This window comes from Sceloporus occidentalis, unplaced genomic scaffold, assembly GCF_023333645.1.
Source record: "Sceloporus occidentalis isolate IW3139 unplaced genomic scaffold, rSceOcc1.0.p SCAF_7, whole genome shotgun sequence".
NCBI lineage: Eukaryota > Metazoa > Chordata > Lepidosauria > Squamata > Phrynosomatidae > Sceloporus > Sceloporus occidentalis.
In genome coordinates, this window is record NW_028316987.1 from 580,620 (window position 1) to 602,966 (window position 22,347).

The 22,347-nt window shown below is 44.4% G+C and overlaps 2 protein-coding genes across 4 annotated transcripts; one reads left to right on the forward strand and one right to left on the reverse strand.

The window, feature by feature from the left end:
* The first annotated feature begins 1,601 nt into the window (after positions 1–1,601).
* Positions 1,602–22,336, forward strand: LOC149308963 (Golgi-associated RAB2 interactor protein 5A-like). Of its 2 annotated transcripts, XM_089534046.1 has the most exons (5): positions 1,602–1,708; positions 14,751–14,893; positions 17,496–17,674; positions 20,573–20,825; positions 22,126–22,336. In XM_089534046.1, the coding sequence occupies exons 2-4, from the start codon at positions 14,810–14,812 to the stop codon at positions 20,823–20,825; spliced, it is 516 nt and encodes a 171-aa protein (XP_089390172.1). In that variant the 5' UTR covers positions 1,602–1,708; positions 14,751–14,809; the 3' UTR covers positions 22,126–22,336. The 2 variants fall into 2 exon arrangements, with proteins under 2 accessions (XP_089390172.1, XP_089390173.1); XM_089534047.1 differs by lacking the exon at positions 1,602–1,708 and having other exon boundaries at positions 13,689–14,893; positions 22,129–22,336.
* Positions 4,496–13,154, reverse strand: LOC149308964 (ER membrane protein complex subunit 10-like). 2 transcript variants are annotated; one of them, XM_089534045.1, is made up of 8 exons: positions 12,995–13,154; positions 12,362–12,428; positions 10,875–10,987; positions 9,804–9,908; positions 7,419–7,600; positions 6,085–6,178; positions 5,805–5,894; positions 4,496–4,668 (listed from the first exon to the last, which is right to left on the reverse strand). In XM_089534045.1, exons 1-7 carry the CDS (start codon positions 13,118–13,120, stop codon positions 5,811–5,813), a joined length of 771 nt encoding a protein of 256 aa, XP_089390171.1. In that variant the 5' UTR covers positions 13,121–13,154; the 3' UTR covers positions 4,496–4,668; positions 5,805–5,810. The 2 variants fall into 2 exon arrangements, with proteins under 2 accessions (XP_089390171.1, XP_089390170.1); XM_089534044.1 differs by lacking the exon at positions 5,805–5,894.
* Positions 22,337–22,347: the final 11 nt, after the last annotated feature.

Here is a 22,347-nt window from a genome sequence, read left to right on the forward strand (position 1 = left end):
AATCCCCCTTAGAGCGTTTTTTCCAAAAGTGGATTATTTTCTGTGTCTTTTAGGAAAACCCATTTCTTCCCTGCTGCCGGCAAATGTGAACTTGGCCCCGGTCATGATCGGGACAAGTTCAGGGGAGGGATTTAGGTCAGAGGGAGGGCAGAGGGTGGAACATGCCTCCCCTCTCGCAGGCAGCATTTCCTCTCTTTTTTTGTAATTATTTTTGACAGATTATGCGAATGCTTGTTCTACAGGTTGATACCTATTGATAGAATGTGTCTGCTTGTGCTACATTTCCCTTTCGTTTGCTTGCTGCCGGCAGGGCAGGTCACTTTGCAAGTGGCATTTTTTAAAAATTATTTTTGTGTGTGCGTGACAGAATATGTAAATATTACAATGCGAATGTAGCATTCGCATACATGGCATTCTGGGGTGGCATTCTGGGGTGGCATTCTGGGGCGGCAATTGGAGGGAAAGCAAAGAAAGAGGATGCAGAGATGGCATTCAGGTGGCCTCGCCTGCAAGCGACATTTGTTGTTGATGTTGTTATTATTGTGACAGATTATGTGAATGCTTTGGGCTGGAAGGGAAGAGGCTGGCATCGGGGGGGGGGGGAGGCAAGGGCTTCAGAAGTGGCATTGGGCTGGAAGCAGAGGGAAGGAAAGAGGTTCCAAAGAGGAGGAAATGCTGGGCTGGAAGCGAAGGGGAAGCTAGAGGCTGGCATTCAGAGGGAAGGTTGTGGAAACCCATGACTTTGGGGGAGTCACACTCTCTCAGCATCAGGGGAAAGGCAATGGCATATCTCCTCGGAACCAATCTTGCCAAGAAAACACCAAGATGAGGTTGTTTTAGGGTTGCCATAATCTGTAATGACCCAAATACACACAACACACACCTGGAGGTTTTTAAATTTGACAAGTTGACACAATATGTGAACATTGCTGCCAGTTTTTAAAAAAAAAAGGGGGGGGGAAGCACCCATTCGGTTAGCCAATGGCTGTAGGATATGTTACCTTTGACGAAAGTGGAAGTGAATTTGATTGACAACAAAGGAGGCTTCATTTTAAGGCGGTACTGAAAATGTGAACTTCAGAGGGGCAAATTGCCCCGATCAAGGTAAAGGGTAGTGGGCACTTGTAACTGGGCTGAATCGGTATGGGGGCAACCAGATCTACCCAGTTCTATCCAGAGCAAATGGGCTAGTGAGAATGGGGCCCCTGTTGTATCTGCCTGTCATTTGGTTCTTAAACATGAGAAACCTCTCAGGGAAAAATTGTGACAACCATGGCACTTACCATGGCTGAATATGGTGGGATTTAAAGCTGGACTTTTAAAAGTAAGCACTGAGTGGTCTGGGCAGGCAATTCAATTACACTTACAATCAGGTATTTTAAATTCTTTATATCCTGAATATGAACTTTAAAATCCTGCTAAATCCTAATTTAAAAACAAAGGGAAATCTAGCAACCAATTATTCCTTAATCCCACAACAGACTGACCCTCCTGGGTTTCCTTCCTGTGTTCTAGAATGACTCCCTGCTTCACATTCTGTTCCTTTGTGGTTACTGTAGCTACAAGGGGCTCCAGGGAGCTTTAAACAGGCCAAGCTGGGCCAGACATGCAAGGGCTGTCCCACACTTGGAGGGACGCAGCATGGAAGAACACCGGCTAGGACCACCAGAGCGGGGGATCTACACAGCCAGGTTCTGGGTCGCAACAGGTAGGAAGAACCGACATTTATCAAAGTTGGTACTGTTTGCAGAAGCTTCTGTGCCAGGGGTGGGGTGGGATGTTAGAACCTGGGAGGCTTTAAAGCCATAGTACAGCCATTAGATCACCTGAACGACCCAGACCTTGGAAATTTTACTGTTTTTTGAACCCCCAAAATTCTCTAGCTAACCATTAAAAGTGGTTTCTGCAACCTGTAATTCAAAGCAGTAACTTTTTCAAGCTGTGCCTGATCTGTGAGGCAAGGGAGACAGAACTTGTCGCTCCCTACTTAACTCTAGGCAACTTAGGAACTCTTCTGGCCTGTGCACAAAAACCTTCTTTTCTCCCACCACAACAGCTCACAGCTGTTACTTAAAGCAAGGTTGGCGAAGCCCACTCTTTCAGATGGTGTTGGCCTGCAATCCTCATCAGTTCCCATCATGGTGGCAAGGACAGATGTGAAAGAACCATTTGTCTTTCCTGTGAAATGGTAGTTTTCTGTGTAGAGGTTTTTGTTTTCTGCCTTCAGGGAAGTGGGCAGAAGATCCAACATCTAGGATGTTCTTCACCCTTCACATGAAACTGCACTTCAACAGCATTGAAGGGCTACATGCTGTCTTGCTTTAAAACCTCTGATGAGTCCCAAAAGGGAATAGCACACAAGCATATGTAATATAAGCACATTGCATCAGGTTGGCAGGGATGTTAATCCAACACAAATCAGCCTTTTAGAGATTTACTCACAAAATCTAACCTGGTCTAGGAACAAGAACTTTGCCATGAACATAGCTGATGGAGGCAATTGTGTGCCCTTGAATATGAACCAAAAGCCAGTGCCCCAGTCTTTTGAAAAGCTTCAACTTCTTTTAGGAAGCCCTTTCTGCTCCCAGAAGGCAAATCCTGAATACTGAAATTACATGCCACCGATAGAGAAAACAGTACCTGACATGAAGAAAATGTATCTCTGGGCTGCCTGGTGCCTCCTCTCAGATGTCTTTGTTTTCAGTGTTATCAGAAGCAGCAGCTGTAACTTATTGATTCTACATTCCTTCCCTGTACCACACATCTCTTTCTAAGCTGTGAAAGATCCCTACTGTTTTCTACCTCTCCATTACCAATAACAAATGCATCCAAAGAATACATGACAACGGCAACCTTTTTAAAGAGCAAGTTCCTAGCCCTCTTGAAGGAAGGGGAAACAAAATACTAGAAACAGGCAGTTCTACTAAGGAACTCTCTCCAATCTGCTGGGCTCTACCTGTGCTTGAAATACAGTTCCCATCATCTACTGACCTTGCTGGCTAAGGATAATGAGAGATGCATCCCAAAACCTCTGGAGGGTATCGGATTATAGTAAATGGTACTATGGATTTGGTCACATTACTGTTTCTAATCCTGAATCTCGGGAGCAGGCTCATGAGTCACTGAGGACAGCATACTTCAGGAACGTGGAAACGCTCATACTTAGTTGGGGTTATCTGGGTGCAAATTCATTCTGGTACAGTGGGCTCTCCATATCCAGGGGCTTGCCATCCACAGATTTAAACATCCGGAGATGGCAAGCTCCATTGCTTTCTATGGGTGAATGTGTCACACCTGCCATTAAGTACAACAGGACTCAAGGTCCCACAATTTTCCTTATCCAGGGGGTGTCCAGAACCGATCCTCAATGGATACAAAGGGCAGACTGTATATATGAATGTATATATTTTCTTATATCCCACCTTTCTCTCAACATGGGAGCCAAGGTGATGCGCAACAAGGCTAAAATGCTATAAACCTGATGATAAAAAGTTAACACAATTAAGCTATCATATTAAAACCATTAATTTTAAAAAATATAAAATCCTTTTCAAAAGCTGGCTTGAATTCAGTATGGGACTTATGTCTTTGTAAATGGACTTTACATGTGTGGGAAATGGAACTGGCCAGTTTTACAGTGTCCATATTCACATGCGGCCACTGTGACATTGTTCCATACAGGTATCTGTTGTACAGTGGCAGAGTGACTGATGTGTCATGGCCTAATATGCAATAGAACTGGGACGCTTCGTAATGTGAATCTGGATGCCCACTAGGAAATGCTACAGCATTACAGGAGCACCCAGTGCACATCAGATGTGCCCCAAGCACATTGAAGCATTCTTGCTAGTACCCTGATACACATCTTCATGATTCATTAATGTGTCTGTTTCCCCTCTGCAACACAGCTTTACGATTTGTGAAGTTACACAATGTAGACTATGATACAGAAATAAGGCACCACCAACCCATGAAAGTCTCCCCACAACAATTTCATCAACTGCCTATTTAAACAAGAGGGCCTTTCCCAACTGGCAAAAGGAGAGCAGTGAGAGAGCCTGCTTAGCCTCCTATGGAAGGGAATTCCATTGCCTGGGAGCAGCCAGGGGGAAGGCTTTCTCTCCTCCATCCTCACCAGATGGGGCCTATGACAACAGTAGGACACTGAAATCTCTCCCTAAAGGATCTTAAGGCTCACTAGTAGATCTAGGCTTTCAGCTGATCTGGATCTAAGCTATACAGGGCTTTATAGAACATACCCAGCACCAAACTGCATCCTGAAACAAACTAGTAGCCAGTGAAGCAGTTCCAATGTTCCCTATAACTGGCCCAAATCAGCATTCTGGCCACAGCATTTGGGACATGCTGAAATTTCTGAACAGCTTCCAAAGGCAGCCCAATGTAGAGTGCTTTACAGTAATCTGCTCACATTTCCCTCAAATTTCTTCTCAACACAGACTCAAAGCCAGAAGAAGGGCTGCTCCCACAAGTCAAGTTTTTCTCTTGGTAGTATTTATTTACACCATACCTTTCCACAATCCACAAAAAGATGCAACCCATTCACCGCCCCCCTCCCCCAGCACTGCCTCCATTGCCCCCTCCTTGCCCTCCTGCATCAGGAGCTCCAGACATCATCAGGAAAAGGACGATGGGAATAATGTACATCCACTGTGGAGGAAAAAAAGGAGAAAGAATTACAGAAGCAAAAAAGAAAAAGTTTCTGTGCTGTGTCACACCTCTTCCCCACATTTTCCTTCTGGCCATTGCTACAGCATCTCATAACCACCAGTCCTCTCACCGGGTTCTTCCACTTTGGAAGAGGGTTCATTGCAAGGATGAAGTAATTTCATCCCTCCAGATATCACTGGATGGCAAATGTCATCATCCTTCCCCACTGACTGCAACTAGGGCAGATAGGAATTGCCATCCAACAACATGTGACGAGCCTCCCCAGATTCCCCACCCCTGGTTTACCTGAAACCATTCCCTCCTCCATCTATCTCTCCCTGCACCCAGACTACGCATTTTCTTCAAACCCCAATCACAAGGCTCCCATCACCAGAGATTACGGCTGATCTTGCCTCAGTGACAGCCAATGGAGGGGAAAGGGTTGTGCCCAATGAAGAATAGAGGACCAGCCACCAGAAAAGAGGAGCTCTGATGCTACCATGCTGGGGGTGAGGTGTGTGTGAGAAACCAAACAGAATGAAAGTGGGATGGGAAAAGAAGGGATGCACTATTCTATTGCCAAAAGAGGAACACTGCTTTCTTTTAGAGTGTTCTCACCCGATAGTGGCAGTGGAGTGGAATCCTTGCCACAAAACAGGAAAGTGGTTGGCAGGCAAAAACTCTACAAAGGAACGGGCCCTGGAAGTGCTTTTTTGAGAGCATGTGATACTCTCAGAATGCACTCTACCAAGGATGAAAATAGGGAAAGGGAACATATATCCCTCCAGACTGCATCTCCCACAATCCTTCATCATATGGCTAGGGCTTATGGAAGCTGCCATTCAACAACAACTAGAGAACCACACATGTCCCACAAATAGACCCTGGCCTACTGAACCAAACACCACAGTGCTTATCGTTGGGTGAGGATGCAGCCACCTTAACTGCTCCCATGGAGCTTTTACGTGAGATTGACAGAAAAGAGTTGGAAAGTATGGGAAAAGGAAGCCTTTCCTTGTCCTTTCCACAGGGAGATGGGACAAATGGAGAGGAGAAGGACAGCACTGAAGGGGTTTAAGCTAAAACTGAGCTGTGCAGAGGAAGACAGAAGCAAGAGGAGATGGGTGTAGCTTTACTTTTGCTCAGGCCTGTCGTCCTTGCTCCTGAGGGCCTGTTGCAGAGCTGGTTGCTAGAAGAAGCACTGCCCCGCCCAGAATTAAATGCCACTGCAGGGATTGGGGAGAACAGAAATCAGAGCAGGGAGCAACGGTCTCTCTCCATCCCCACCCAGCAACACTAGTTTGGCCAGATTAAGAACCAAGCCAGCAGGCAGGTTCAGGAACTCACACTAAACTTATTTTATTTTTACATGAAGGGGTGAGAAAGGGTGCACCTGCTCTTTCCTCTACCACTTACATATTTGGCAAAGAAAGATTTCTGCTCCTGTGGATTCTTGGCTTTCTGGGCCTGCTCTTGCTCCATGCGTTCAATAAATGCTGCCGTCTCAGGGCTGGGAGAGAAAGAAGAAAGCCACTGGTAACAAAGCTGGAAAACCCACCTCTCAGAACTCTCAAAGCCAGTAAGAGAGAGGTGCAGAGCTTCCAAATGGGTCTATAAATAAATGGACTTTTATTACAAGATGTGGCATTCACCACACAATTCAATAGTCTGTCCCTTGGCAAAAATCCAAAGTCACACACTAAGTGGGGTTCTGCAGTTCCTCTCACTGGCACAAGACAGTTCAGAGATCTTTGGCCTCTGAGGATACATACCAAAATACATTATGCACATCAAAATAACATTCCTATCTCTAATGTATGGATTTGAGGTTTTTACCACTCTCCACATACACTTACATTTTGACTTTCCAGTCTATCCTCTCTTCTTCCTGTTCCCTTCATTTCTCCCACTCCTTTAAAATCTGTTATCAGCAGCTGCTACCCATACACTCACCACAGTCCTACTCTCTTCTACTTAAAAGCATGTTACTCTGTCTTCAATGGAACCTACTGTTTCCAAATTAACAGACTCTGGACTGTATAAATCTCTGGATTCATTTACACCACTATCATCAAACTGCCCAGGAATTTCCCATTTAATCTTCTCCAAACTTCAGATATATTTCAAAAAACCTAGAGGGAACTGATACTTCCTTACCTCAAGATGAGGATTACTGCTTCCCATCTCTAGCTCACAATCAATTCCTCCCCTCCCAGAAAAAGTGTTGTGCTGTAGCTCCTTGTCTTACAGAGATGTCCTCATGACCCCCATCCCACTCATTGGCAGAGGTCAGGGAAGGTATGGGGGGGATTTACAACACCCAGAATCCCCCAGTCAGCACGGTCAGTGTCTGTGCTGACGGGAATTTTGAGAGGGCTCATCCAAACAGGCTTATAGTTTTGCTCAGTATAAATCTCATTACAGTATAATCCTTTGCTCATTTCTTCAGTCTTTCAATTCTTCAAGAATTTTAAGGTAAGAGTTACTCCATCCCCAATGCTCCATGGCAAGCCTAGAAACTATCCTGGCCTCTATCAATTTTGATAAGGGCATAAGAGACTTTCTGGATCCAACCAAAGGACCCTTCTAGTCTAGTCTACTGAATGTAGAAAGTTCTATTCAGACAGTGTTCCCAAGCACATGTTTTCCAAATCTAGAGGTTCCACACAGCCAGTGCCTGCAGCCACAATACATTCAGATTTTGAGGAGTTCCAGAGATCAATGACAACAGACCCTAGGCAGAAACTCACATTGCTGCTGGGATGGGCTGCTGTAGGATGACAGTGGTATTGAACAGTTCCAGGTCCACGTCCTCCACCTCAGCCCCATGACAGGAGCCTGGCACAGTGACAATGGAAAGGCCAATGATATTCCCAGCAACATCTGTGTGAACTGTCAGCCTATCTGACAGATGGGATTCCACCATGGAACACTATGGGAATGGAAAGAAATAAAAAAAATACAAGGTTGACTACCACATTCTTTTCCACAAGGCTCTCAAGCCTGCCGTCTCAGCTTAGCCAGAGAAATAGCTGATGGGGTGAATGAGTGAGATGACTAATCAGGACACCCAGGGACCAATCTGGCTTGAGTTTGGCCACTATCTTTCCACATTCCACTACTCAGAATTTACTAAGATCAGAGCTGCTTTTCTCCAACCTAGTACGCACATGATGATGGAGATTTCAGTCTAATCCACCAAGAGGATTCCAGGTTTGGAAAGGCTGGATCCAAAAAAAAACAAAAAACGTAATGGTCAAGAAGTAAGTAAATGGAGAGGTGTGCATTTGGAAGCTGAGCCACAAATATCACAAACGAAGAGCTCCTTTCTTCCACATCCTCATTAACCCAAGAATCTTTATGAAGCATTTGGTCAGGTATGTACAAGGGAAGTGGAGGATGCTGTGATAGCTAGGAGAGATTTGGATTTGTTTGTTTATTTATAACTTTTTATTGAAGGTACTGTATCCCCAAGGTGATGTCCAAATGGTAAAAACATTTAAAACATTAAATACCTGGCCAAAATCAAACTAGAAGTCACCTTTAAAAATAGTTCTGAAACATTTAAAAACAAACAGAGCAGCCATCCCTATAAGAACCAAAGGCTAAGTGAAACAGCACAGTCTTTGCTGTCTGCTGGAAATGTAGAAGGGAGAGAGCCAGTGTGGTCTCACTTGAGAAAGAGTTCCACAGTCAGGTTGCTGCAACAAAGAAAGCCCTATCACATGTACCCGCCTGCCTAGTCTCGCAAGCTGGCGGGACATGCAATAGGGTTTCTGCTGCAGATCTTAGATTTCAGCCAGGCTCATATCAGAGGAGATGGCCTTTCAGATATCCTAGTCCCATTTAAGTCTTTATAGTTCATCTTATAGTTCACTATCATCTTGAACTTGAAAGCAAATGGTCTGGCTGCTGCATTTTGCGCTAACTGTAGCTTCCAAATACTATTCAAAGGTGGCCCCATACAGCCCCAAAACTTCAGATGTCCTCCCCAGCAGCTTCATTTAGATGATAAAAAGTATAGAGAATAGTATTCAGGCCTCTGTAGAATCACAGAGGCTAACTGCCAAGTGGTTGAAGAACAGTCTCCCAGCATCACTTTTTGGGAACGTTAAGTCACAATTACCTAAACCATTGCAACACAGTGCCCCACATCTCCTATCAGCCAAATGGCCCAGAAGAATACCATAATCAATGGTGTAAAGTCCCACTAAGAGCCCAGCAGAACCAACAGACACTCAATCCCCATCCAGTTCCCAGCATAAGTCACCCACCAAGGTAGTTTTTATACCTTAACCAAATATGAGTGCAGACTGAATTGTGTCCACGTAGTCTGTTTCAGCCAAGAAAGTTTACATCCCAAACTTGGTTGTTATTTTTTACTGCACCATTACAGAGTATAGGCTAAGTCTCCCGTATCTGGAATCTGAAATCCAAAATATTCCAAAATCCAAATTTTTCCACATGGGTGGCTAAGATAGTGGTTCAATGTACACAAACTTTTGTTTCATGCACAAAATTATTTAAAATATTGTATAAAATTACCTTATCAAGGTACGCGTACAAGGTATATATGAAACATGTGAACTGTGTTTAGACTTGGGTTCTGTCTCCAAGATATTTCCTTATGTACATATATACAAATACAGGTATTCCAAAATCTGAAACACATCCCAAGCATTTCAGATAAGGCAGACTCAACTTCTACAGTTAGTTGCTCTCAGCCATTTTTGTCTACAAATCTGAACATTTACTGCTAATGAAACAATGAAAGATCCCTGAGGAATCTCATAAACACCCCTTTCCCAGTCCTGGATTCCTGAATAATATGGGATCAAGCACAGGGTGGCTGGGGTGAGGAGGTAACACAAACTTCTCCTTCAGTTAATTCCCTCATACTGATTTATCTTAAGTTACAGAATGATATTTCTACATTTCTGTGGTTGCCCCTGCCCAAAAATCCAAGGGGCATGAAAAGTATGGCTTCCCTTTGTACAGTTCCTAGCATCTTCTTTAGCCTCGATAGTCAGGTATTTTGATAAAGAGTTGAGGTGGGCTCAGGCAAACTGGCAGAATCCAAATCTCCTTTCCAAGGACTGAACAAGGCTTCTCTAGGAGTGGCAAAAGACACTCACCGCTCGAACAAAAGAGGTGACATATTCAACTCCACTGTCCTCTGTGCTCCCCAGGGGATGTCGTGGAATCCGCACGCGGTAGAGCCCGCCCTCAGTAGCCACTTCCTGGCAGAAGGAAGACACAGAGGAATTATTTATCAAACCTTCCATTCTTGCCCAAAGCTGTATTCAGGGCTGGGGAAATCACAATCTACTTCCACATAGGTTCTTTTGCTCCCAACGTCTACAGTTAGGGTTGAAAAATTCTTTGATGGAGAGGAGGCCATTTCTCTACTTCATCCCACTGCCATCTGAATTCCTGCAGCAGTCCACAAAGTTCAAAAGTAACTGCTGCAGCTCTATGAGATACAGGAGGGTCCTAGGATGCCCTTCCACAGCACATAGCCCTCACAAATTCCTTCCCTGCAGTCTCTACTTTCTTTCTGGAGGGGAAGGGACAAAAAAGGTTTTCTTTAGCACCAAAATGCAGCACCATCTTCTACTGATGGTTGCAGTGGTGGGACCTGATTAAAAACACCCATAATAGTCTGCGTACAAACCATTCTGCCCATCAGCGGTTTAGACAATAAAAATAATTTAGGATTCCCCCACCACCAGAATGGAAAATCAGGGAGGAAGTGAAATAATTCTGTCCCCAAAACTAGAAACTTACTGTGTCTTGGAACGTTCTTTTAATGAAAACTGATCAGGATGCTAATTCCACAGCCCTGCTGCTGATAGCTAGCACAAGAACACTTGTGGGACTACAACTCCCAGAATCCCATGGGGTGGGGGATCCTGGAGGTAATAGTCCAAAGAAAAAGGTTTCCCAAGCTTTCTTGGCAGGATATGGCCTGCATACCCTGCAAGGCAGTTCCCTAGTACAATTCACAATGGATAATGCCAAACTACTCTATAGTCCAGACGTTCCAAGGACTATGCAGCTGCCAGTGTCATCCACAGCTCTTCTCCCTCCACAAATAATTTGTCCCAAAGAAGTATCTTAGAATGGACCCTCATTCCCCAAGAAGCTGAACTTGGCTTTCCCCAAATAGGAAAACCCACACCATCCTTTCTTGCAGCCACACTTACCCTCAGTTTGTTGCGCTCCTCTTCAGTCAACTGTTTCTGACTTAGTGAAAGACTGGGATCAGGGCTCACATTCCACAGAAGGGTGCCTCGCTTTTTGAATCTGATACTGTCATCTGGGGGAGACAGAAAGCCAGGAAATGTCTAGATCCTAGTCCTAATATCTGCAGGATGAATCCCAAGTCCCATCTGTATCCTGTAGCCAGGATCCCAGGTTTGTTCTTGCTGAAAAGCATTCTGCTCAGAGGATGATCCTGCCAGCTGAGAAGTCTGCACAGAATTCCCTAATTCCCCCTTTCTGCACGCCTTCCCAAAAGCTTCACTGGAAGATGGGGGGACCCTCTAGTACTCCATGGGGGTAAAAGGGAAGGGAAGAATGGCACTATTATAAAGGAGATGGCAGATGTGGGAAGGGCAACAGTGATAGCTCACCAACTATTGCTCCTGAGTTCAGTGGCCAATGTCTTTGCCAAAGAACAGATATGTGTAAAGGTTGCCAGTGCTTTTGTTAGTTTCAACTTATGATGTTATCAGCCCAGTTTTCTTCTTCATGTGAAAGTGGGGAGGAGGTGTTTTGTCCTTTGCCTCAGGAAGCAAGGAGTACTGGGATGGATCTGACATGGGGGGAACCTGGTAAAATAACATCCCTCCCAGCAGGATTTACTACTGAATCTCAGCCATATCTGTGAATAGTTGAACCCCTCTCTTCATAAAAAACCGCTTTAGGATCCAAGCACATGCTATCAGTAAAGACCCAAGTGTCTTCCTGGAGATCCTAGGGATCTCCCTTCAAGTAATCCATTGCAACCACACTCTCACCCAGATAAGCCAAGTGGTACCCATTCTAACCCTTTTCTCATCAGTATAGAGGTGTCTGAACTCACCCACAAGATAGCCCCACTAACCCCTTCACCAAAGCTTAAGAAAGTCACCTTTTTGGAGTATGGTGACCAGAATCCTCATATGGCTGGGAGTTTCTGAAAACAGTAATTTTTCATTGGTGCTGCACTAAGGCGCAGGAGGTGTTTGTTGGTCAAATAGCAAACAGATAAACAAAAACAGGGCTCATCCAGGAACAGGGAACCTTTGGCTGCCAACTGTTTTGGACTGCAACTCCTACTATTCCTTACAACCCTCCATGTTGGCTGGGTTTGAGGGGAGCTGTAGTCCAACATATTTGGATGGTGGGGATGAAGGTTTTGCCATCCTTGTAGAAGGCCATCTAGGACTATTCCCCAACAATACAGAGACCATATTCTAAGTCAACTTCCAGAATCAGCAATCACAGGTGGGAAACCACATCTATAAGCATATGAATGCACGCATGTGTCCCTGTATATAGACATGCCCCATGCAGATTTTCAAATGCATAGGATAAGGAGAGGTCCCAGCCCTGAAAATAGATTCATTCACCCCAGACACACCTGTTTTGATTAAGGCTTCACAGACGCTTATCCAAACACTCACCCAGATACTTGCCAGATACTCACCCAGTTCAAACGAATGCTCCAGCTGCACGCTCAGCCCACAAGCTTCAGAATCCCGGGCCTCACCTGGCTGCAGGCGACAGAAGGAGATCTCAGGCAAATCCCAGGATTGTTTTGGCCTTATGCACTCTTACGATTTACTTATTTGCTTAGGATTTTTCTCCTGCCTCTTTCCCAAAAATGGGATTCAAGTCTCCTCATTTAACCGCTGCGCCATCATGAACCGATGTCTCTGTGGGCTCTGTTTCCCACCGACAGCACCCCTAAATCCACCTTCTAAGAGGCACCCCCTCCATTTCTCTGTGGTCAAAGAATGGGGTGGGCGAATGGGGACACATCCTGCTCTTGCCCTGTAGCTCAGTGTACTGTGACAGGCACATGCCAAGACTCCCAAGGGTCCTCAGGAGGTCTCTGTGCTTGGATGAATCCCCATTCATCCCCCTACTCTCCAGCAACATGGAAGTGGCCCTGTTTCCTCCAGTGCACTTCCATGGCCAGGGTCTGGCAGACGTTGACCATAGAGTTGCCTTGGAGGACCCAGAGATTCCTAGAGAGGACATATGAATCAAAAGCAGCAAACATGGAGGGATGGAGGCCTAGCCTACCATAGAAACCTTCCTCAGGCTACTTACTTACCCGGAGACCCGGCTCTCCTCGACAGCTCCCGACCCCGGCGCTGTGGGCAAAGGAGAGGAGGAGCTGGAGGGAAGAAAGCAAGAGGGAAAGGCGAAAGAGCCTTTTTGGAGCCCAAGCAGCCACCATCGCTGTCTTCCCATGTCACGTGACGGGGGGAGGCGTGGTGCTGGCGCGAGGAGGAGAGGGAGAGAGAAGGCGGCCCGTGATTGGTTCTTCTCCCTCCCTCTCCTCGCGCCAGCGCCACGCCCTCATTCCCCTACGCCCCGCCCACTTACTCAGCTTCAGTGACTGAGGGAGGCAGCTCTTCTATTGGCTGCATCTCTTAATGCAGCTTGACCCCCCCTCTCTCTTTAACTGACCTGGTTCAGTGCTGGGGGATTCTGGGAATTGTAGTTTGTGGTGGCACCAGAGCTCTCTGACAGAAGGCAGAATAAGAAATTCAAAGATAATAGCCCTGTTAGTCTGTGGAAACAGTGTGTGGGAAGGTCTTCTGGCGCTCTTTGAGACTTATGGTCCCAAACACACTGTAGAAAGTTGTACATTAAATGGTCCCCAAAACACACTGCAGAGATAATCCATTTTGAGGCCGTTTTAACTGCCCTGGCTCAGTGCTAGGGAATCCTGGGAAATATAGTTTTATTATTATTATTATTATTATTATTATTATTTAGTGGCACCAGAGCTCTCTCTGGCAGAGAAGGCTAAATGTCTCACAAAACTACAGTTCCCAGAATCCCCCAGCATTGAACCAGGGCAGTTAAAGCGGTCTCAAAGTGGATTATTTCTGCAGTGTGTTTTGTACCTGAAGTCTACGAAAGCTCATGCTGCCAACTTCTTTCTTTCAGTTAGTCTCAAAGGCGAGACAAGATCTCTCTACAGAATAAGAATAATACTTACTCCTCCTAACCCACCTCTCCCAGGGTGACCAGGTGTCTTAACCCCAAAGGACAACATTCACAGGGTGACCGGATGTCATAACCCTAAAAGGAGGAGAAGGCACCATAAAATGGAGGACAAGATAAAAGCTAAAGCCATTTTGAAATTCCTCCTGGGCAGAAAGCTGGAATGTAGGACATGTCCTGGAAAAGGAGGGTGCCTGGACACCCTTGACATTTGAGAAAAATGTAGCACATTCCACAATATAAGACATTCTAAAAGCACTCCTATAAATGTAAAGCCATGCTGCTTGCCCATGCCCTCCTGAACAGAAGGTTGAAATGTAGGACATGTCCTGGAAAAGGAGGGCATCTGGTTACTGTGGCCTCTCCCCATAGATCAAGGCGGGGAAGAACAACAATTAACAGGCAAACCACAGCCAATAAAAACACATCAGTCCAAAATACACATCAGTTTAAATAGCCATGGCAGTTAAAGTGGCATCAAACCGGATTATTTCTGTAGTGCGGATGCAAACTCAGTCAGACCAGGTGGTCTTTCACACTACAGAATTATAATGCTATGGTTCCACTTTAACTGCCCTGGCTTCATCCAAGGAATTGGAGTCTGTAGTTTGGGGAGGCACTAGAGCATTTTGGCAAAGAAGTCTAAAATCTCTTCCTTAGACTGCAGTGCAGATCATAGGATAGTACAGTACTATGGCAGTTATAGTGGAATCATAGCGCAATAAAGGGCTCTGGCTGTAGAGGAGCTTCCAGTCCTTCCTTTTCTAACCACTTTCCTACTATCTCACCGGAACAGATTATCATTTATCTTTGGGACTTTCCCCACCGTATTCTCCTCCTTGTTTTCCCAACAGGTTCTAGGCCACAGTAGCCCGGACCCCCTTCCGTGCAAACTGGATGTCCAAATTTTGGAATGGGAGACCTGCGGAGGTGCCTAGCCAGCGGGGAGTATGGCGTGCTGAAAGACTGTCCCCTGTTTGAGAGCAATTTCATGCAGGTAAAAGCCCAAAGGAAAAGTTACAAAAGCCTTTTCCCATACTTTATTTATGTCTGGTGCATATCCCATTGATTTCAGTAGGTTGACTACATCTGGATCCAACATACACACACACCCCAAAAAAAACAAAACAAAAAACTGCAGGCAGTAAAAACTGTTAAAAAATTTTAACAAGCAAAAGTTGGAAAAATTATAATTTTGGGCCGCAATTCTCAAAATCCCCCAACACTAGAAGAATCTGGGAATTGTAGTCCAAAGAAAGGTTAACTTCTCTAATCAAAGCAGTTTAATAAGGGCACACACTTCCAGGAGTGACATCTGAAAAAGATAAAGTTGCTCACTTTCAGTGGTATTGTATGTATGCATCATTACATTACTTGCTAAAATGGAGGAAAATCCATCAGCATTATCACTTTAATTTTCTTGATACTGTCAGCTTCATAATTTTGAACTTTCATCCTTTAACCCTTTTGTCCTTAGGAACTCTAATTCTTTGAATGGAAGTGTTTCAAATGAGAAAACATATTGGGTAAAAACAAAACAAGTCATGCATTTGTCCCACTAAGATGGATGAGCAAATTAGGAGATTTAGGTACACACAATTCATTTTCATTGCTAGGATCGCATTTGGAGTGGATTTCTATGCTATTTTGATGCGTAGGGCATGATTTTCTTTTAACTGTATAAAAAAAAAGTTCTGAAATACATCAATTTTATCTTGTCCTGTTTGAGACATAACCATGCTTTTCAGACATGCGCAGTCGCACCAAACCGGCACATGGATGAAACGTTCGATAATGCTGCAATAACAATACAAGAATGAATGTATGTGGAACATAATTGCCCTTCTCTATCATTTTTATCTCACCATTGTCACGCAATTGCATGACTTTGAAAATATTGATTGCTATAGCACTATGCTTCCGTTATCTTTAAACATTGCGATTGTTGTGCTATTGGCCCTGGTGTGATAATCTCCTTAGTTCCACTGATTTCAGTGAAACTGAAATCTGATTCTCTTTGTAGATTCAATGTATAACATAAAATAAAAGGATGGCATAATTAAAAGAAAAAAGCAATAGGCCATAGAGAGCATTAGGGAGGAAAGAGATACCCTTTACAGAGTTGGAGGAAAGGTTTCTTAATGCAGCAAGAAAGCCAGCATGATGTAATGGTTTGAGGGTTGGACTAGGACACTGGAATACCAGAATTTGAATCCTGGCTCAGCCATATAAACCCACTGGGTGATCACGGGCAAGTGATACTGTCTCAGCCTAGAAGGAAGGCAATTGCAAACCCTCTGTGGACTAATTTTGCCATGAAAAACCCATAAGAGCTTTCTTTTAGGGTTATCATAAGTCAGAAGTGACTTGAAGGCACACAACAGCAAAACCAAGACTGAGGCAAAGGACAAGATGGTATCACCTCCTGATTCCTTGGGCTGTCAGTTTAGTCTTACTTCAACACAGGCAATGTGAGAGCTCCAGTATGTCTGAGGCAGCCAATACTTTAGGGAGACCAGGAAACGTTATGTAGCAAAAAGGAACAGCCAAGAAACAACAACTCCAACCACTTGCTCACTCTTTGCATTTGCATCCTGAGGCAATTGCCTCACTCTGCCTATGGTATCTAGGGCTGGCCCTGGCAGTACAGAAGATCCTCTTCAGAACAATCCAGCCAGTATCACACACATAGTGAGTGTGGATGATAGTGTTTTACCCAAATCCTCCTTTCATGGCTTAGTAAGGAGCTCATATAAAGCACTTTTTGGAATGGGGCTCCATCCCCCTTAGACAGAGGTGTACCTGCTTTGAGGGTGAGACCAAGGAAGATCTGTAAAGAATTGCATCTGAGAAGATCTTTTCAATGTTAACATCCAGATTCTGGAATTACTTTGGACCCAGAGAGAGGCCTGCTTTATCCTTCTACTACTTCTACCTAGCCTGAAGGTGGAGAAAGTGTGGTTGATTCGTATGTTTGTTTATTGTTTAGAATATTTATACCATACCTTTCTGCCACAAATCCCCCCAGAGCAATTTACAAATTACAAATTGTTAATTTGTCAGTTCTCTTCCCTCAGGCTTACAATCTAAATTACAGAAGGAAAATAACACAAGGACACACACACAAAATGGAGAGTCTTGCGGGAGAGAATTAAGTCCAGCAGGTACCATTTACTGAGAGGCCACAGGATTTGGAATGGAGGGCTCTGAGACCAGAGCATGATGGAGCTGTGCCTTCCTATTCTTCTTTCTGACTTTCTCTGGTTCTCCAGATATCGTCGAACTGCAGTTCCCATCATCCCTGACAATTGGCTATGCTAGGTGGGGCTGATGGGAGTGGCAATCTAACAACATCTAGATGGCCATATGTAACATGGGTTCTCTAGAACTGATATAGCCTTTATTTAGCTGACTGTAAACACTATGCTGATTTCCAAGTATTTGAGTTTCCAGGTGCCAGCTTATCTGCATATGTGCATAGCTTTGAGCTTTAATAGATGTTTTGTGAATGTTGCTACCCCAAAGCATTTTCTACTAATGGTTGGGTTTTATGAAGATATGAAGAGAAGCCTTCCTAGTGACTCTCTTTCTCTTTCCAGGTTACCAAAACAGGGGATGTAGCCAACAGGGTCACCGTGGGCATCGCCGCCACCAGCCCAAGCCTGGAACTGCCTGATCTTATGTTGCTGGCACGGCCAGCCCCATCCTTAACAACGCAGTGCGAATGTCAGTGTCCAGAAGCATTGCCTTTTCCTGAAGAGGAGCTGCAGCTTTTTGGGTGAGTCCCTTTCACAACATTCACAAAGCACTTAATAGTGGAAGCCTCTGTATATCTACTCAGAAGGCAGTCACACAGGGAACAAGGAACTTTCCTTCTTAAGTCAATATGCATATGAAGAAGAAAAACAATGCATGCACACCATATGCCATTGGTCTCATTACAAGTGAAGATGACTATGCCAAGGCTGTCATACTTTGGATATATTGTGAGAAGTTTTTGCTTGGAAGTTACAATTTCTGGATCTGTAGTTCCTTCCCAAGGGTAGGAAGAATACAGTCCTCCATAAATACTTTAATGACACCAGATGCTATCTGATCTTGGAACTAAGCAGGGTCAGCTCTGGTTAGTACTTGAATAAGTGAATGCCAAGAATACTAGGTGCTGTAGGCTATATTTCAGCAAAAAGAACTGACAAAATCACCTGTATGTATTCCTTGCTTAAGAAAATCCTGAGATTCATGGGGTCGCCATAAGTTGACAGGCGACGTGAAGTGCATGCACACCATATGTCATTGGTGTCATTACAAGTCAAGATGACTATATCAAGGCTGTCATACTTTGAATATATCATGAGATAAGTGACTCATTGGAAGAGGCAAAGATGCTTTATAAAGTAGAACACAATAGGAAAAGAGGAAGAGTGTAGGCAGGTCGATAGATTCAATCAAGGAAGCCACATTCCTATGTTTGCAAGACCTGAGCAAGGACAGTTGATGGCCAGGATTCTTGGAGCTCTCTCATTCACAGGGTTGCCATAAGTGAAAGTTAACTTGATGACAAATAACAACATTATGGCACTGGACTGCATCTCCCAGCACTCCTCTGCATTGACTATGCTTCCTAGGTTTGATGGAAGCTGAAGTCCAGCAAATACCTGGAAGGCTTCACTCTGCCCAGTTCTGTTCTATGCCTTATGGCAGTGGTGAAGGCAGGCCTGGGTTTGCTGGATCAATGCACCAGGCCTTCTTGACTGATAGAGGAGTATCAGCATCATCTGCCACCTTTTAGGCTTCTGTTTTCCTACTAAGCTTAGCTGCAGTTCTCACAGTAGCCTGGGCAGAGAGGAGATGGATTGCCCCAGCAACAATATATTGATGTAAGCTTTTCCAATCACAATCTGAAGTATTTGGGTATGGCTTCTTCTTGAATTGGCCAATAAGACTGATTACCTTGATTAAAGATCTGCTCCTGATAGGGAAAACCTTTCCAGATCTGATATATGGATCAATAAAGCTGGCTGGATTTTTGCAGTGTTTGGAGGAAGGGCAGCCTTGTTAATCTGCTGCAGTAAAAACAATCCACAATTCCAGCCTACAAAAATATCTGACAAAGTACACTGCAGTCCACAAAAGTTCATGCAAAACAAAACACTTGTTAGTTAAGGCAGGAGTGGGAATCATGCAGCCCTTCAGACATTTTGAACTGCAAGTGCTATCATCCCTACCTAGGGATGCTAAGGAATGGTGGAAGAATGCTACAACTTGCATTCCAACAAGATCTATCTGACCACATGATTCCCACCCATGTATTTTACTGCATTTTAGGACTGAGAGAGGCATTGCTGTGACAACAGTCATGATGTTGAGCACCTGCACTGCAAAAATTACTGCTGATTAGGTCTAGTTTTGATCAGCTGTCAGTGTGGGATATCCTGCACACAACACAGTAAACGCTGTTTAGATAGGCAATTGAATCTTTCTTCATTCATTTCATTTATTACGGCAAAGAGCCAGAATAGAATCTTTCTTCAACATTAACGTCACAGCCAAGTCCTCACAGACACCTGAAAGCAGCAGGCTGAGGGGCTTTTCTCTGAATGGCCACTGGAAAAATAAACCCAGTTCACGCAGAATGAGGAAGCCTTTGGAATCTTAACAAAAGTTTCAGATATAGGTTCTAGATATGAAACAGAAATTCCAGAGGAGTAGCCACATCACAGTGTATTGCCACAAAACCAATGGTGCTTGAAGAATTTATGTTTACTGTGAATTAGATGCATGATTACTTATTCTTACATGGCAGTCACACAGAGAAAAGAGGTCTGAAAGATTATAACATGCCTGTGATGTTTCTATTCACATTGATGATTAAGAAAATTGTTGCTAACACTTAAGAGTGGGGTTTGCTTTGTTGGACTAATTTACTATCTGCCATAGGGGAAGAATCTCTTTCTTTTAATTAAATTGGGGCTGGCAATTTGGGGCCCTGGATCAAATGCGACTGTTGACCTAATTTCATGTCCTAATTTCAAAAGACATCATTTCAGACCTCTGGCAAGAGAGTGATTTCTCCTTCCTCCAAAAGCCTCCTGTGTGAAGAAAGAGGGATAAGGAGACAAAAGAGAGTGAGAGAAAGAGATGGGTGGGCTACTTCTATCCACTGTTGGCTTGGGTCCTGTCCACCACTAGCTCATGGTCATGAATGAGCACCTGCACTGCAAAAATTACAACTTGACAAGTTACTCTCAAAGGAATGCAACTTTCCACAGAACAAAGCCTACCCCTGCTGTAAAGTCGAAGGCTTTCATGGCTGGCATCCATAGTTTTTTGTGGGTTTTGCAGGTTATGTGGCCGTGTTCTGGAAGAGTTTATTCCTGACGTTTATCCCCCCTACTGCTCCTTAAATGAATAGAATAAAATCCTATTTTTTTAAAAAATGGTTGTTTATATTAATCTGATAAATCAGCTGAAAATGTTAGATTGGAAAAATGAGCTTGTGAGACATTTCTAAAAATTATTTATAGATCTAGAAATGGAGCACCTTATTAGAAGAGCCACAAAGAGAAACAACCAGGATCCGTAAACTACAGGCACAGTGCTGTGAGAGAAGTATTTGGGTGATAGAGTAAGAGATTCTCTCACTTAACACCCGTACCTCTCTCATCTTATCCATCAGGCTTCTGCCCTTGAAGTTTGTGCGGCTTTATGTCCATGATGAGTCTCGATTCCAGCTTAAAGTTCGCCTGGCCAATGGTCGCACCTTTTACCTGCAACTTCTGACGCACCCCCTCAAACAGGAGTACGTATTTGGACAGTGGATACGGCTGTTGTACCGCCTGCGCTTTTACCACACGGATGCTCCTATCGCATATGAGCAGCAAGCTGCAGCCTACCGCCCTAAGAACCAGGGGAAAAACTCACCATCATAGGTGAGAGCCTCAGCTCCTTCACAGAGAGTCCCAGCTGTTTAGGCTCTCTGTGCTTATCTTGCCAATAGCTCAAATGGATGTGTAAACCACCTGATTCCTGGGATGGATAAACATGGAGGGAAAGCAGGGGCTAAAGTAGAAATGGACATTTGTTGGGATCTAGGGAGCTGCATTGCCGTCCCCAGGGGACTTTGGAGAGCTACGTTCTCTGAAAAAAAACTGCCTCCCCCCTACCTGCCACCAGTACCTCTATGATATTGCCATGTTTGGGCCCTCTCTGGGCCAATTTAGAGATATGCCCTGTTGGAAAAATGGCTCGGGGGGCAAAAGATATGATGACATTTCTCTCACATCTACTAGTGGGTGTTTGGGAGCATTTGGGGCTGAATATTTTTTTAAATAATTTAAAAAATAATTTGGGGGCCCTAAGTGACCTACACTTTCTCCACTTCTGGCCTAGGACTAGGAAGTGTCTGGCCTAGGACTAGAAAGCCTTCTCTGGGAGAACTAGGAGATTATCACATGGGGGAACAAGACGTCATTGTCCTGTCCCTGTCCTGTTCTTCTCGTCCTTCCCACCCGGTCATGGGAAGGACTTTCATATCTAGCCTGTCATTGACCTGTCCGGGAAGTGCTAGTGATAGCGTTCACATGAAACCCTTTCACATTGCATCACAATGATCCTGTCATTCAGCCTGAAGTGAAATGGAATTGTCCTGTCATTTGCTGTCATTTTGTATTAACAGAAGAACCCGTTAATACAATTACACTTCACTGATGGGGTCAGCATGATAATATATGAAAGTGTTTTGTGCAAACACTTTCACTAGCGCTTCCCAGATGGGAGATTGGAGTCACAAATGGGATAAGGATGGGGGAGCGATCCCATTCCTATCCTGTCCCCTGTGTGATAATCTCCCTAGTTAATGAAGCAAGAACTAGTATCTAGGAAGGCAGAAGCCTAGGCCAGACAGGCATCCAGTACTGTTAAGCCTAGTTCCATACAACAGTTTCCTGGGCTGTAAGCCAGGACTTTGTTTCCTGCAACAGGTCCTACAGGTTTTAATAGCCTTTTATCTTTTTTCTCTCTGCTTATGAGTCCCTGATAACTACAAGAAGCTGGCAGACTAGAAAGAAAAATCTGGTAGGCCACATCTGGCCTGGGGCTTTGGGTTTTGCTATTACTGGGCTAGAAACATTAGGTTCTGGACCATTTCAATAGTTCAAGCATGTTTTGAGAAACATTTTCATTTGTCAGCCTGTGTGTCTGTTTGTACCTCTGTTTCTTTGTGTCCTGCAGCAGGAGGAAAAAAGAACATGTTCTCAAAAGGTGAGGAAGAAGACACTTTGGGGAACCAAGGATTTCTTTATCTGTCCCCCCAGAACTAATACAGAACAAGGTTCCCCTTCCAGACGAGCTCCCCAGTCTTGGATATGATTCCTCCCAATGCGATGTTGCTGCAACGACCCCCCAATGGAGGAGACAATCCCCCCGCTCCCCCCTCCAATAAAACCAGTGAAC